This window comes from Hemitrygon akajei, chromosome 7 (genome assembly GCF_048418815.1).
Source record: "Hemitrygon akajei chromosome 7, sHemAka1.3, whole genome shotgun sequence".
In the NCBI taxonomy this organism is placed as follows: domain Eukaryota; kingdom Metazoa; phylum Chordata; class Chondrichthyes; order Myliobatiformes; family Dasyatidae; genus Hemitrygon; species Hemitrygon akajei.
Genome location: NC_133130.1, coordinates 22,939,664 through 22,956,355, shown reverse-complemented (window position 1 = coordinate 22,956,355; position 16,692 = coordinate 22,939,664). Strand labels below are relative to the sequence as shown.

The 16,692-nt window shown below is 43.9% G+C and overlaps 1 protein-coding gene across 1 annotated transcript in view; it reads right to left on the bottom strand.

The window, feature by feature from the left end:
* LOC140730289 (inactive phospholipase D5-like) overlaps window positions 1-16,692 on the bottom strand; it is a 168,183-nt gene that overhangs the window by 76,259 nt on the left and 75,232 nt on the right. The window contains exon 7 of the mRNA XM_073050499.1: window positions 11,243-11,382. Coding sequence (XP_072906600.1) covers window positions 11,243-11,382 — 140 coding nt within the window. The remainder of the gene's footprint in view (window positions 1-11,242; window positions 11,383-16,692) is intronic.

Here is a 16,692-nt window from a genome sequence, read left to right as displayed (position 1 = left end):
ACTGTCTCCCGAAGCCCCGGTGTGTCTACTTGCCTATAGCTCCTTTTTATCATCTCCTCACTTTCCTTGACCAGATGAAGGTCATCGAGCTGCTTCTCCAGTTCCCTAACGCGGTCCCTCAGGAGCTACAGCTCGACGCACCCGGCGCAGATGTGACCGTCCAGGAGGCTGGGAGTCTCCCGGTCATCCCACATCTGACACCCAGTACAGAACACCAGCCTCACAGTCGTACTTCCTATTCCTCACAAGTAGCTTACCTCGCCTCGAACCGTTATCGCTGAAGCCCTGTTGAACCAAAACCCTCTTACTCTGTCTCCCTCTACTCCGTCACTCACTCCTCTGAAACCCACTCTGTAAAACTGTCTTCTTTTAAATCCTTCCCGCCGTTCAAACTCCCTGATGTCCACACGCTTGCGCAGTCGTGGCTCGATCAAACCGCTGAGGAAAAAACTGTCTTCTTTTAAATGCTTCCCACCGGTCAAACTCGCTGACGTCCACGCGCCTGCGCAGTCGTGCTTCGATCTCCCATTACAATTGTGTCATTATCCTTATTACATGCCTTTTCCAGCTCCCTTTACAATCTTAACCCTCATCTTGGCTACTATTTGGAGGCCTATATATGATTCCCATAATTGTTTTTTTCCCCTTGCAATTTCTTAACACCCACAAAGATTCAACATTCTCTGACCTTATGTCATCTCTTTCTAAAGATGTAATTCCATCTCTTAGCAACAGAGCCAACCAAGGCCTATGCCTTCTGCCTGTCCTTTTGATACAAAGTATATCCTTCGATGTTAAACTCCCAACTATGGCCTTTGAGCCATGACTCAGTGATGCCCACAACGCCATACCGACCAATCTCTAATTGTGCCACGAGTTTGTTGGCCTTATTCCGCATGCTACGTGCATTTAAGTACAGCACCTTCAGTCCTGCATTCTTTGCCTCTCTGGTATAATTTAACACTTTGCTCTGCCTGTATTTGTACCAAATCACTGGCTTGTCCTTCCTTACATTCATGTTACACCCATCATCTACTTGTAAACCTGTTGGCTCATCTTCAGCTCCATCATACTGGTTCCTATCACCACTCCCCTATTAGTTTAAACCACTCCCAACAGCTCTAGTAAACCTGCCCGCAAGAATATTGGTCCCCCTCAGATTCAAGTGCAACCTGTCTCTTTTGTACAGGTCCCATCTGCCCAAGAAGAGGTCCAAATTATCCAAAAATCTGAATCCCTGAAACAAATGTCATGATTTTTTTTGCAGCAGCAAAACTGTATGTTCAGTGTTCTAAATCGCTTAATGCATGGTTTACTTTTGCTGCCTTGAAGAGGTGTGCTTGGGGGCTGGACAACAGGGGAGCGTGATCAGGAGCAGCTAGGCCATAATCTTAACTGTGGTCTTTGTGCGTGTTGCTCTAGCCTTAACTGCCACTGACATTCCCAGGGACTGGCTGATCTGCTCTCAAATGTTCACCCCAGCGGTTGTGTGTTGCAAATCAAGTCCTGTTGTACCCACAGTAAACTGATAAGCCCTGGGTTTGTGAAAGGTCCTCACTGCATAATGCAAACACAGTCAATGAGGTACCATTTAACACCAGGTTCAAACCTGATCCCAAGTGACTCCTGCACAATGGACTGGATTACAATCAGTTCTGCCATTTTAGCCAGCAGCATGGAGCTCGAGAGATAGGTGGGGGAAATGGAGGGCAGCAAGTTCAAACCTTCCTGAGAACATATAGCACCGTGCAGAACTCTTAGGAACATATAAATTGCTAAGGTGCATAAGACTCTTCCACAGTACTATAGTAATTTTATGTATTGCACTGTACTGAAGCCACACAAAAACAATTTCATGACATACGTGAGTGGAGATAAACCTTATCCTGATATGGGTATCACATACAAAATGCTCCGACACCTCCTGTGATATGGGTCTCTATTGTGAGAATGGGAGAGGAGGATCATGGTTGGGAAAAGGGAAAAGGGAGATGGGAGGGAGTAGGAAGCACCAGAGAGACGTTCTATAATGATCAATAAACCAATTATTTGTAATCAAACGACCATACCTGGTGTCTCAGGGCTGTGTGTGTCTGCACCCACACCGCCTCCCGCTCCTTCTCCGCCACCTGGTCCACACCCCTCTCACAGTATTCCACCCTCACCATTACTGATCAGGAACCTATCAACCTCCACTTTAAATATGCCCAATCACCTGGCCTCCACAGCTGCCTGAGGCAATGAGTTCTACAGATTCACCACCTAAAGCAATTCCTCCTCTTCTCTGTTCTAAAGGGACATCCTTCTATTCTGAAGCTGTGCTCTCTAGTCCTAGACTCTCCCACTGTAGGAAACATCCTCTCCTCATCCACACTCTATCTAGGCCTTTCAATATTTGACAGGTTTCAACGAGATCCCCTTTCATTCTTCTAGACTCCAGCGAGTAAAGGCCGAGAGCCATCAAACACTCTTCACACTGTACGTCTTCATACAGGAGTGATAGGGAATAACAAAAAGCTTGGGTAAGGTAATACTGAATTCTTTTGCATTATTTATTTGTTGGCATCAGTAGTGAAACCATTAATGGCCACAGCTGTTGGCGAGTACATGAAGCTGTATTTAACTATGTCCTTTTGTTGTGACACCTATGAAGAGTTAGTATTACTAGCCCAGGAGAGATTTCTCCAGAGAACAGGGAAGGACATTCACTGGCAGTCTTTGCACTTCCACGCTGAATAAAATAAGTGAAATGTAGAAAATCTAATAACGGAATCCATCCAACCAGGGATTTTAATCAGTTTAGAACAGATCCCAGCATGTAAGGGATACTGATCTCTTGTAAGTAAATCCTCAGTTTTATCTGAGCCGTTAAAACTGAGGACTTAATTACAGCGAATCAGCATCCCTTGCCGTCAGTGTTCTTCAGGTCACCATTAACTGTAAGTTTAATAAACAGGGATATAAATTACGTGGCAACAAAAATGCTTCAGAGGCTGGGTATCCAACCAACCTTTCCAATGCGTTTCCACTCAGGTAATGAGCAAACCAGCAGCACAAATGAGTCTTCTCCATTAGCCTGGGTGCGTACATTCTAAGAGCGAGTCTGAGCATCGGGCCTGGGCCTGAGAGTGAGGAACAACCCAAGGTTTGGTCGATTTCAGCGTCGGGCAAGACCGAAAAGGTCAGTGTGTGAGGGCCAGAGGCGAGGGACAGACTGGTTGAGCTTGCTCCTCCCCAGGGTGTACTCAGCTCCTCGGTGAATTAAAACTGTTCCCGAAGCTGCCTGTCTTCGTATCAGAGGACTCGCTTTCACGAGCACCAGTTCTGAATGCTATTTGCTTACTCTTATTGTTTGAACAATTTGTTTTTTCCTTCCTCCCTGCACACTGGGTGCTTGACACTCTTCTATTTTTTCTTAATGGGTTCTATTGGGTTTCTTTGTTTTGTGGCTGCCTGTAGGGAGACAATCTCAAGGTTGCATAAAGTATACATATTTTGATAATAAATGTACTTTGAACTTATAACTGAGAGCAGCTCCGACAATATTCTAGAAGCTTCATGCTAGCCATGGGGACAATTGCCCCATTAAACAACAATCACTTCATACAAGTACATGAATTTTCCTGAAGGAGTTCTCAAGGGCAGACAGAGAGGTGCAGAAGACATTTTACATGCTGGCCTTCATCAATCAGGGCACTGAAATTGGGATGTAAAGTTCACAGTTGTACAAGATGTTGGTGAGGCTGCAGGTGGAGTTTTGTATTCAGTTTTGGTCACCTTGCTACAGCAATGATGCCATTCAGCAGGACAAAGAGCAGAGATTTTTTATGACCTGAGTCAAAGTTCAAAGTAAATTTATTATCAAAGTTTATATGAGGCTCTCCGTTGGTCAGGGTTGACCATGGATGTCGTGTCCTAGTGGTCACACACACAAGCTGGGACAGTACGTATGGAGACCATCTAGCGGGCTCTCCCTCTCCACGCAGCTGATGAATCCAAAAGAACGGCCGAGACCGACATAGTTTGGCTCCAACAGTGTTGCAGGAGTTGCCAGTCAGTACTGAACTCAATGTAGGACTGCCATAGGGACCCCAGCTCTGAATTTTTCCTCGGGGTTTACTCTCAAAGCCTTCCCCATGAGTGGAGATAGCCATAAGGCAGCAGGGGGGTTGAAATCAGGATTTTCCTTCTCCTAAATGAGCCTCCAGTCACAGCTGATGAGCCCCATCTGCCTGAAGCGACTGGATTTAAGGGGCCAGTAACTCACTTTTGCCCTTTCTTCTGTCAGTAGAAATGGTCCTGCTGAGCTTAGTAGCTAAGCCACACGTAAAGGTCAGGAGCTGGACTTGGTTGTCAGAGGCTATTTGAGATGCGTGCCATTGGGAGTATTTAATAGGTAGTGGGAGCTTGTCCCCATTACCGAGCCAGTTATGACAGCCTTAGGGAACCATATACTACCTTGAAAAAGAATCTCAAGATAGTATATGATGAGTTAAGGGAAAAAAATTGAGCAATTTCAGACTTCTTCCATTAAAGCCTAGGAAAATGAGCAGTGTATAGAATCTTTTAGAGGTGTATGAAATCTTAGAGGGCGGCATGGGAGCGTAGCGATTGGCACAACGCTTTACAATGCCGGCAACCCGGGTTCAATTCCGCCCGCTGCCTGTAAAGAGTTTGCTGTTCTCTCCGTGACCATGTGGGTTTTCTCCAGATGCTCCGGTTTCCTCTCACAGTCCAAAGAAGTAGTGGTTGACAGGTCAATTGGTCATTGTAAATTATCCCATGATTAGGCTAGGGGAGGTGGGAGATTGCTGGGCAGTGCGGTTCAAAGTGCCAATGGGCCTATTCTGTGCTTATGTCAATAAATAATTAAATAAATTATGAGGGGTATATGTAGGGCAAATATCCATAGTCTTTTCCCCCCAGAGTTGTGGAATCAATAACTAGAGTTTATAGGTTTAAGGTGAGAGGAGAGAGGTTTAGTAGGAACCTGAGGGGCAACCTTTTCACCTAGATGGTGGTCAGTTTATGGAATGAGCAGCCAGAGGAAGTGGTTGAGACATTTAAAAAGCATGGACAGGTTTCGAGGGATGTGGGCCAAATGCAGGCAATGGGATTAGCACAGATGGAATTTTGTTCAGAATGGACCGGAAGGCCGAAGGGCCTGTTTTCATGCTGTACAACACGATTCCATTCATTCCGTCCACCACCATGGCTACAGGACACACTGCTACAACTCAACAAAACGTTACTGACAGCAGATTCCCATCAGTTTATCGTCATGTACTCCAGGGTGCAATAAAATACCTTGCTCACGTGAAGCACGTGGAGTGAACAGTACATATATATATACACAGCAAAAATACAGTGATGAACACAAGATCAATGGAACAGTGAAAGGTATGAGAATGAAAATAATAACCCTAAAGTTCACCATAAATGTATTATCAAATTACATACAGATATGTCACCCTATACAACCCTGAGATTCATTTTCTTATGGGCATAGTCAGTAAATCCATGATAGAATAATAACCATAATAGAATCAATGAAAGACTGCACCAACTTTAGCGTACAGCCACTGTACAAAGGACACAAACTGCACAAATACAAAATCTAAAAAGATAATAATAAATAAATAATAAATATCAAGAACATGAGATGGAGGGTCCTGAAAGTGAATCTATACAGGTTGTGGGAACATTTCAATGAAGGGACGGGTGAAGTTATCCCCTTTGATTCAAGAGCCTGATGGTTGAGGGGAGTAATTGTACATGAACCTGATGGTGTGAGTCTTGAGGCTCCCACACCTTCTTCCTGATGGCAGCAGTGAGAAGAGAGCACGTCCGAGGCAGTGGGGGTCCCTGATGATGGATGCTGCTTTCCAGCAACAATACTTCATGTAGATGTGCTCAGTGATGGGGAGGGCAAAAGAAATGCTACGGTGACAGTAATGCAGGTGGTAGAATTCAGGATTTAGAGAACATGGCAGCACCACTGGGAGGCAGATGTGATTCTATTAACAGTGGGAGAAAACTGTGCCTGAGTTTGATTATCCAGGCTCTCCTGCCCTTCCCATTTGTTTGACCTCCAATGCCCAGAAAGGAAAGGTCAGAATTCCATCACCCACAGCTTTATCTCTATGCTTCATAACGTTCTGATTTGCAAATATAAAACTTCACCTGGTTTAATTCTCAAATTTCCTCCCTATTTACACGATGGCAATACTTTTACCAGTATGGAAATTATCCATCTGCTCTTTAAAACGGTGCCAGGTATAGTTATCCAACATTGAAGCAGGCCCTTCAGTCCAAATTGTCCATGCCAACCGAAGTGCCTACGCAAGCCAGTCCCACTTGCCTGCATTTGGCCCATTTCCCTCTAAACCTTTTTCTATTCATGTACTGTACCTCTCCAATGCATTTTAAAGGTTGAAATTGTACCCATCCCTGCCACATCTCCTGGCAGCTCTTTCCACGTACAGTACATTCACTTCAGGATTGTTTTAAATCTTCCCCCCCTCCCTAGAGAAGTAGCCTTTTATGTTTGCATGAGGGGTCTTCATTTAACCGAACAGAGCACATGCACTCAGGGTTGGACGGAAGGGTCTGCTTGGATAGTTGAAATCTCCTCCTTCTGACTCAGGTGAGAGTGCTAACCACTCTGACCCACAGCTCATGATGGACACTCAAACTCTTCAGATGCCCAGGCACTTCTCTTGTCCATCGAGGAGGTGCCTATCTGCTTAGGTACAGTTTTTATTGATGTGGACTTCCTAACCCCAACTTCCTTTTTTCCAGGAAACTCTTGAAAAACATCTTGCCCTATAAATCAATCGATTCCCAAATATTCCTGCTGGCAGCAATCAAAAATTCTGGAAAAACAAAATAATTAGAAACATTCAGGTCAAGAAACACTCCGTGGAAGGATCTTGTCATAATCAATATCTTCCGATTCCTTTATCAGTAAGCAGAAGGATCTGCACCCCATTGTGGCTGTGCTCTCCCTTGTCCTGTCTACCTTCACCGTATTTCCTTCAAATAATTTCTATGTCACTGCTATGAAACTCTTGAATGGAGCTCTTGTACACTGAAGATGGGCACTTGTCCTCATCATCATCTTCATCATCATCTTATTGTCTTCCTGTAACTGCAACCTTAACATGACACTCTGCATTGCATTATTTCCTTTCCTGTGCACTACCTCAAAGTAATTATATTTTGAAATAACCTATATGCATGACTTGCAAAACTAACTATTTTTTAACTGTGTCCAAGTACATGTGACAATCTTAAGCCGAAATCAATACACCACCTTTGTGATCTTCAGTGCTTCAGTAATAATTTTTTTCTTATGGTCTGAACCTCTGTGATTGGATTTACTGTTAGAAGTCTGTGCACAAATCTAATCCTAGTGTCCAGAACTGTACACACGTGTAAAGACACTGTTCTGGATTACATACAGCAGATCCATTCACAGCACAGGAGTCACACAGACATAGAAAAGTACAGCACAGAACCAGACCCTTCAGCCCATTCAGTCTTTGCTGAACCATTTAAACGGCCTACTCCCATCAACCTGCACCAGGACAATACCTCTCCACCTCATATCCTGATAGTCCCTGTACCTGCTCAAACTTCTCTCAAACATTGATATCGAGCTCACATGAACCACATGTGCTAGCAGCTTGTTCCACACTTGCATGATCTGCTGAGTGAAGAAGTTTCCCCTCATTTTCTCCTTAAACTCCTCAGTGGAAACAGCCTGCTTCCATTTACCCGATCTATATCCCTGATAGTTTTGTATACCTCTATCAACTCTCCTCTCAACCTTCTATGTTCTAAGGAATAAAGTCCTAACCTATTCAATCTTTCCTTATAACTCAGGTCCTCCAAACATGGCAACGTGCTTATAAATTTTCTCTGTACTCTTTCAACCTAATTTACATCTTTAGCTGTAGGTAAATTTCTTGCTACCATCTGCAAGAGTATCGAATTCTAATTACACACACGGGGTGAAATAAAAGATCTATTTTCAGTACATGGGGCTGCTGACAAATCTAATTACATTTCACAAATCAAAGAATAGTGCATCAAACTGAACACTAGATCAACCGAAAAAAAGTGGGGGTGTCTGGATCAATACTTTGTACAAGGTAATCAAAACTTCCTCTGAGGCTGAATGATTAGGATTTCAGCAGGTGTGATCTCACTGCTAAATGAATACTCCACCTTTATAAGGAATGAGAATCAAACCATTCAGGTTGTAGAAAATATTCCATTAAAAGTTATGACTAATAACACTGGATAACAAAGGTTTTACTTTTGGGTGTATCTTATGGATTTTAGGCTGCTGATCGTGAAAATCACCACGGAGTTTCCCTATCGCGCACTGTTTTTTTAAATTGCCTATATTTGTGGTTTTTTAAAAATTCATAATTCAAGTCAGAATATCTGATGCCAAAATTAAGGAAGACATTTCTATTGGTCCACAAGTCAAACAGGACATCGATGGCAGGCAATTTGAAGAACTTCTAGTGGGACCAGAGAAAATTGCATGGACAGCATTCAAGGATGTTGATGAAAAATTTCTTGGCAACTACAGAGCACCAAACTACACACAGTGGGCTGACAACATGCTTCAAGCATACCGAACCATGAAGTGCAACATGTCAGTAAAGATTCATTCTCTGCATTCCTATTTAGACTTCTTCCCTGCAAATCTTGATGCTGTCAGTGACAAGCACGGTGAAAGGTTTCACCAGGACATTGCAGTCATGGAGAAATGGTACCAGGGCAACTGGAATCCATCAATACTGGCTGATTATTGTTGGACACTTAAGCAAAAAGCCTCAGACACTGAGTACAAATGAAAATCATCAACAAAACATTTTTAGCTTTGTTGAACTATTGCAAAGTATTAGCACTATTAATGCAATTAAACACAATATATTCAATAAAAGTTAATTTCTTGTTTCTCCAAATTCCAATGTGATACAAGTAGTCTGAAATTAAATTTCTGTTCAGCTGCAAGTGGTCTATCACAAACAAGAAACCATTATGGCCCAGTGTGATTGCTCTCCACTGTGAAAGTGACTGTAGTCTGGCACCAGCTTATTTTGGAGACGTGACCTGACTGCACACTGCAGTCAATACATTATCATTCATGAAGCTAGTTTCTTTGCATTCTGCAAGAAGTCCAAAAAAATCTCAAAAATGACCAATATTACACACCAGTAATATGGGCTGAAGATTTTAATGTTAACCTCATCAATCCTTCCAGAATTGGAAAACAATCCTGCTAATGACTCTCTAAGTAGTTTTGATTAGTGATTAAGTAATCTGACTTCTATCTTCATGTTCTGTATGCAGCCATCATTATCAGAATTAATTTGTTTACAATAGCACGGAGCATCAACAAGTCATTTCAGAGCTGCCAAATGCATAAATTGTATTGATTTGTTGAGGCTGGGATATAAACAGTATCTGGATTCATGTTGCCAAGTTGCTGAAGTGTGGTTGGGGCATAGTGGATGTAAAATGTATAACACATTTGTGTTAGATTCACCACAGTCAGTCTTATATGGTAAATTCTGTTTAGTTCATCAACCTCCACTCAGCCTACCTCCTCTAGCCCTCTTTTGAAGAAATTACCTGACAATGGGGCTTGCCTATAGAATGCCATCAAATAACCCAAGTGTCCATTCCTTTGTATGTGAACAGTGATGGACCATTAAACTATCAAGTTCAATTCAGAGGTCTAGAGAAGTCCATCCATGCACTGAATGGGCCAGGAGTTATTATCCTGCTTCGATTCTTTCCACGGATGATATTACATCCACCATCAAGAGCCCCCACTATCTAGGCCATGCACTCTTCTCCCTGCTGCCTTCAGGAACGGGGTACTGGAGGCTCAGGACCCACACACCAGCAGGTTCAGCAACACTTATTATCCACCTGGCTCTTAAACCAGAAGGGAAAACTTCACTCATCCCATCACAGAACTGTTCCCAAAATCTACAGACTCACTTTCAAGGATTCTTCACCTCATGTTCTCGATATTTATTACTTAATTTTTTCTTTCTTTTTGCAGCTGCACAGTTTTGTCATCTTTTGCACATCGGTTGTTTGTCCATCCTGTTGACTCCAGTGTTTTTCTTGTATTTACTGAGAAGGTCCGCAGGAAAACGAATCTCAGGGTTATGTATGGTGACATGTACGTACTTCAATAACATATTTCCTTTGAATTTTGATTAAGGACCCTCACTATCCAGGACAAGCCCTCTTCTCTCAGTACTACCACCAGAGAGAAGGTACAGGAGCCCAAATACTCACAATCAACGATTTAGGAAAAGCTTCTATCCCTTTGTCATCAGATTTCCAAATGGTCCATGAACGCATGAACACTACTTTGTTACTCCTTTTGTTATGTACTACTTACTAATTTAGTAATTCAAAGTAATATTTATGCCTTTGCATTGTACTACTGGTAACAACAACATTTCATGACATCCAGTAACTGTGCAGAAGTCTTAGGCACAATATATAGCTCAGCTGCCCAAGACTTTCGCACAGCGCTGTATTTGTCAATGTGGAGTGGAGAGCGAGTTTGTAAATCTGGCGGGAGCAAAGGATGTTGGGAATGGCGAGGGTGGAGCGCTGTGGGCGGGTGCAGGTAGGGGAGGGTTGGTGCAGTTGCAGACATGCCCAGTCCTGAGACACCAGGTAAGCTCTTTTGATTCCAAACTATTGGTGTATTGATCATTACAGAATGTCTTTCTGGTGTTTCCCACTCTATCCTCTTTCCCTTCCCCTTTTCCCAGCCATGATTCCCCTCTCCCTATCCCTTTCCCACTCTCAGTCCACAATACAGACCCATATCAGAACCAGGTTTATCATCACTCACACGTCAATAAATTTGTTTTTTTTTAGCAGCAGCAGTGCAGTGCAATACATAAAATTATTACAGTACTGTGCAAATGTCTTAAGCACCCTAGCTATTTACTGTGCAGGTGCCTAAGACTTTTGCACAGCACCGTACAAGTCAGTGATAATAAACCTGATACAGATTCAAACATTCTTTAACTTCACCAGCCCCTAATTCATCACCAAATGTCAATTAAACTCAGAACCTCATGACTTAGCAACAGTGCAAGCAATCTAAAGAAATATTAACAAAGCCAAATGCAAATTTACAGAGAATATTCAATAGTGTGTCACCAGCTGAAAGTGAGTTACTAACCTCTGAACTTTGGTGTTGTTGACAAGAGGCAGAAAATCCATGACAGCTACATGTATAAATCTCCGAGCACTGGCAATAACACCGAGAACAGCATCGATGTCTGTGGTGCGACCGTTGGGGCACAGGAGTTTTGGAGAAGTCTAATGGGAAAGAAAAAGTGTGATTTAATAGGTGGGCTGTAAAGTTGTAAGAGAATGTCAAATATCGATACCCACTTTGGCTAGGTTTCATTCTTTTATTTGAACTTTGCCTAAAGTATGAGCAATGCCTTAGGTGCCATGCTGACTCACCTCACCTGTGTTTTTGGGTCCATTTTGGAAACAAGCATCTTTGGCTAATAGTCTCACACAAGGGGGGGGCGGGTGGGGGGAGAGAGAAATGAGTGCGCGCGCACGCAAGCGTGCGTTAATCCCCCCATGTAGAAAATACAAAATCTTTTTGCACTTGAATAGCTCATTTGATAGTATCCTTAACATCAATATCACATTTCTTGTACCTTTGTCTTTCACAAAACCACATTGTTCTTTACCCATTTCAGCTTGTATCTCACTTTTGCTACTCAGGAAGCTGGATGACATCAGATGGCAGGTGCAACATGGACATCAAAAGAAGAACAGGGATGACAAAAGACAATTTACGAGAATGAAGAGTATACTGACCAACACTAAACTAGGCATGACAACCCGCCTCAGAGTACTGAAATGTTACATTTATCCTTACTTACTTTAATCCTTTTCGCTCCTTATGGAGCATAGGGCCTCAACAAAAGTCCTCCACTTTCTGCGATCTCTAGCAGATGTTTTTGCAGTCTCCCAAGTTTGGCCGGCGGCTTTCAGTTCATCCAAAAGCCTACGCCTCCAGGTTTGCTTTGGGCGACCTCTTCTTCTCTTCCCTTGTGGATTCCATTCGAGTGATTGTCGAGTGACATTCGACTGGCTCTTCCTCAAGGTGTGGCCGACCCATCTCCACTTCCTGCTCCTTATCTGGAATACAATGGGCTCTTGGTTTGCTCTCTTCCATAGGTCTAGGTTTGACACTCCGTCGTACCACTCGAGGCGGAGGATCTGCCGGAGGCATTTGTTGAGAAAGGTCTGGATCCTGTTGCAGCTGGTGTTAGTGATTCTCCATGTTTCGGATCCATATAGCAGGATGGCTTTCACATTGGAGCTGAATATACGGAGCTTAGTTTTGACAGAGATGGCCGTAGATCTCCAAACAGGTCGCAGGGTTGTGAAGGCATGTTGGGCTTTTCCGATCCTTGCTCTGATGTCCTCATCTGTACCTCCTGATTTACTGATTTTGCTTCCGAGGTAGGTGAATTTGTCTACATCTTCAACTATTTGTCCTTCAATCCGTAATGGCTCCTCTTGTTTGTTATTAATGCGTAGAACTTTGGTCTTCTCCTGACTGATCTTAAGGCCTACACGCTGTGAGGTCTCTCCCAAGGAATCTACTTTCTTCTGCATATCTTGAAGCCGGTGTGAGGGAAGAGTGGGATCATCTGCAAATGCCAGGTCTTCCAATTTCCCTGTTAACGTCCACTGGATGCCTTTCTCTGAGCCAGCATAGGCTGTTCTTGTAGCCCAGTTGAGTACCACAAGAAAAAGTAGAGGCGACAGCAGGCATCCCTGTCTGACTCCAGTAGTGACCAGGAACTCTTCGGACAGTCTCCCATCGTGGATGACCCTGCATGAGAAGCCATCATAAAGCTGCTTGATGATATTCACCATCTCTTCCGGTACACCATAGTGTCGTAAGATGCTCCACATTGACTTTCTGTCCAGGCTGTCAAATGCCTTCTCAAAATCAATAAAACACACATCTAGTGGAGTTTGCCATTCTATTGTCTGCTCCACAATGACTCTAAGTGTAGCTATCTGATCAATGCATAATCTCTCTTTCCTGAACCCTGCCTGCTCATCTCTAAGTCTCTGGTCAATGGCGTCTTTCATCCGCTCCAAGATGACCCTGGTGAGAACTTTGCTAGGAATGGACAACAAGGTGATCCCCCTCCACTTGCCACACAGTGAAAGATCTCCAGATTTTGGCAGCTTCACAAGGAGGCCCTTCTTCCAATCTGATGGGATCTCTCCTGTTCTCCATATCAAATTCAGCAGTATATGCAAATGGTCCACCATAACCTCTCCACCCTCTTTCAATGCTTCTGCAGGAATGTTGTCTTCTCCAGCAGCCTTACCATTCTTCAGGCTTTTCATTTCAAGGCTTTTCGAATTTCTTGCTTGGTGATTTCACCTATATTGATGTGAGTGGGTCTCCAGGCTCCAGGTCAGGTGGGTTCTGTGGTGGTGGTCTATTCAATACTTCCTGGAAGTGTTCCTTCCATCTCGCCAGCTGATCTTCAACCAAAGTGAGCAGATGGCCTGTCTTGTCTCTAACAGGTCTGTTGAAATTGCTTTTCTTCCCTCTCAAAAGTTTAGTTGTTGTGTAGAGTGCCTTGAGGTCCCCTTTGCTGGCTGCTGTTTCTGCTTGCTCTGCTATTTCATTGAAGTATGACCTCTTGTCCTTTCTGAGCTGTTTCTTCACCTCCTTGGCCATCACACTGTACCCGTTAGCGGCGATTTGTTTCTGTTGCCGGGTTCTGGCCTGATTCAACTCCTGTTTGAGCTTTTTCCTCTCCTCCACCTTCTGCCATGTCTCGTCCCTGATCCAAGGTTTACTGTTGACTGATGGTCTTTCCAGTACTTCTTCGCAGGCTCCTACAGTGGCCTGCTTGAAGGTAATCCAGGCGTGTTCTGCTGTTCTCTCATCTTGTTTCTCTATTTGAAGAGCCCCAAAGCGGTTTTGCAAGGCGATGTGGAAATCTTTCTTGTTCTCTTCCGTCTGTAGTTTTCTAACATCAAACTTTATTCGCGTGTTCTGTTTGCTTCTTCTTGGCTGACAGCTTCATCTTCAGCTTTGCAACAACCAAATGGTGGTCAGCTCCAATATCTGCTCCTCTTTTGGCTCTCACATCTTGCAATGAACTTCTCCAGCGCTGGCAGACTATGACGTGATCAATCTGGTTCTCTGTTTGATGGTTAGGCAAGACCCAGGTTATCTTGTGGCAGTGTCGGTGGGGAAAGAGGGTACCTCCAATGGTCAGTTCGTTTAAGGCACAGAAGTCGGTAAGGAGTTCTCCATTTTCATCCATATTCCCCAAACCATTCTGGCCCATCTCTCTCTCCCTGCCAGTGTTATCGCTGCCTACCTTGGCATTCAGATCTCCCATGACGATCAACATATCTTGCTTAGGTACCTTTCCAACTACTGCTTAAAGCTGGGTGTAGAAGAGATCTTTTTCTTCTTCCTCTGCGTTGTTAGTTGGGGCGTAGCACAGGATAATGGATACTTTCTGGAATCTGGACTCGAACCTGGCTGTGATGATACGGTCGGACACTGGTTCCCATTCTATCAAACTTCTGGCTGCTTCTTTGGACAACATCAGGGCCACACCAGCCTCATGCGGGTCTTCCTCTTTTTCTTTGCCGGAATAGAGCAGAGTTTCTCCCGTCTGTGGTTTGGTCTCACCAAAGGTATTCCACCTTGCTTCGCACATGCCCAGGAGTGTGAGGTGGTATCGGTTCAATTCCTTCACTGCCTGTGCGCACCTACCTGTCTCCCAAAGTGATCTCACATTCCATGTTCCAATTAGGATAGATTTCTTCTGTGAGAGCAGCTTTGGAGCCTCCATTTTGGTTTTCCTCAGGCGAAGGAGGGTTATCAGCCCTGCAGCTTCCTGATGGGTTTGGTTGCAGCGCGTCATCAGCCTCCTGAATGGAGCCCTGCTTTTCCCGAGATCTGGGTTAGTGGTTGACAATCTGTTGACGGTTTCTGTAACAATTACATTTATCCAGTGATGTTATATGACTCAGAATGTTGGACAATATCTAGTAACATGAGGAAACGAACTGAAGCAGCAGAGATGTGGATTTTGAGGAGGATGCAAAGAATATCATGGACGAAATGAATATCTAATGAGGATGTCATGAACAGAGCAAGCACAAAAAGAGAAATAATGTCTGAGATCATGAAAAGGCAACGTAACTTCATTGGACATGTGATTAGGAAAGAGGAGTTAGAATGCACGGTTAGAATGGGAAAGATCGAAGGGAAGAAAGCAAAAGGAAGGCAAAGACAAATGATGATGGAGACAGCAGCCAGAGAACTGGAAATGAATACCAATGAATTGATCCACTTGACCTGAAACAGGAGTGTGTGGGCCTTGGCAGTCAAAGCTCAAACTGGGCACGGCACCTGATGATGATGATGATGTTGATGCAGAGATTGGACCGAAGCTCAACCTACCAAGGTCAAATGGAAGCCAGTGTACAGCAGGCACCCCACAGGTATCTTCAGCTGACTAAGGTGTGTGGAAGAACAATGAATGGGATTTTTCCCCAGTGACAAACCCACTTTAGTCTGTGATTGCCTTTGTGTTCGGTCATTGTCTTTGCAAGACAGAGCAATAGGGTTTGGGGCTTTCACTATTTAAGCCAGTACTACCTGACCCAGTGGACATGGAAGCCTGACCTCCAATGATAACCCAGCTGCACTCTGTAAATAATGCTTCTAACGTACATTTGGGATTATTCTGAGGTACAGATTTACAACAATGAGAACTTCCAACTGATGCGTTGTGGTTAGGGAAACTAATTATTGGGTGTAGGATATTCTAATTCTGTCCATTGAAGCTACATAGGAAAGACAATAGATGTATACATACAAAGCGCTGGAGGAACCCAGCAGTTTGGCAGCACCTATGGAAAGCAATAAAGAGTCAATGTTTCGACAACCCTCCCCCCCCCCAAACTCTCCTCACCTGGACCACAGCCCTACATAACTCTCCTCACCTGGACCATAGCCCTGCATAATTCTCCTATCTATGTTTCCACCAAAACTTCTGTTAAACTTCTGTTGGAGAAGGTTCAGAGAAGATGCACGAGAATGATTCCAGCAATGAAAGGGTTACAGTACGAGGAACGTCTGGCAGCTCTTGGGCTGTATTCCCTGGAGATCAGCAGAATGGTTGGGGGGGGGATCTCATAGAAACATTCTGAATGTTAAAAGGCCTGAACAGATTAGATATGGCACAGTTATTTCCCATGATAGGGGATTCTAGGACAAGAGGACACAATTTCAGGATTGAAGGACGTCCTTTTAAAACTGAGATGCAGAGAAATTACTTCAGTCAGTGGGTGGTAAATCTGTGAAATTTGTTGCCACGAGCGGCTGTGCAGGCCAAGTCATTGGGTGTATTTAAGGCATAGATAGATAGGTTCTTGATTAGCCAGGGCATCAAAGTGTATAGGGTGAAAGCAGGGGAGTGGGGATGACTGGATGAAGTGGATCAGCCTAGGATTGAATGGTGGAGCAGACTCGATGGGCCAAATAGCCTACTACTCCTATATCTCATGGTCTTAAATGTTGCAGTTGAACCCGTGTCCCCCACT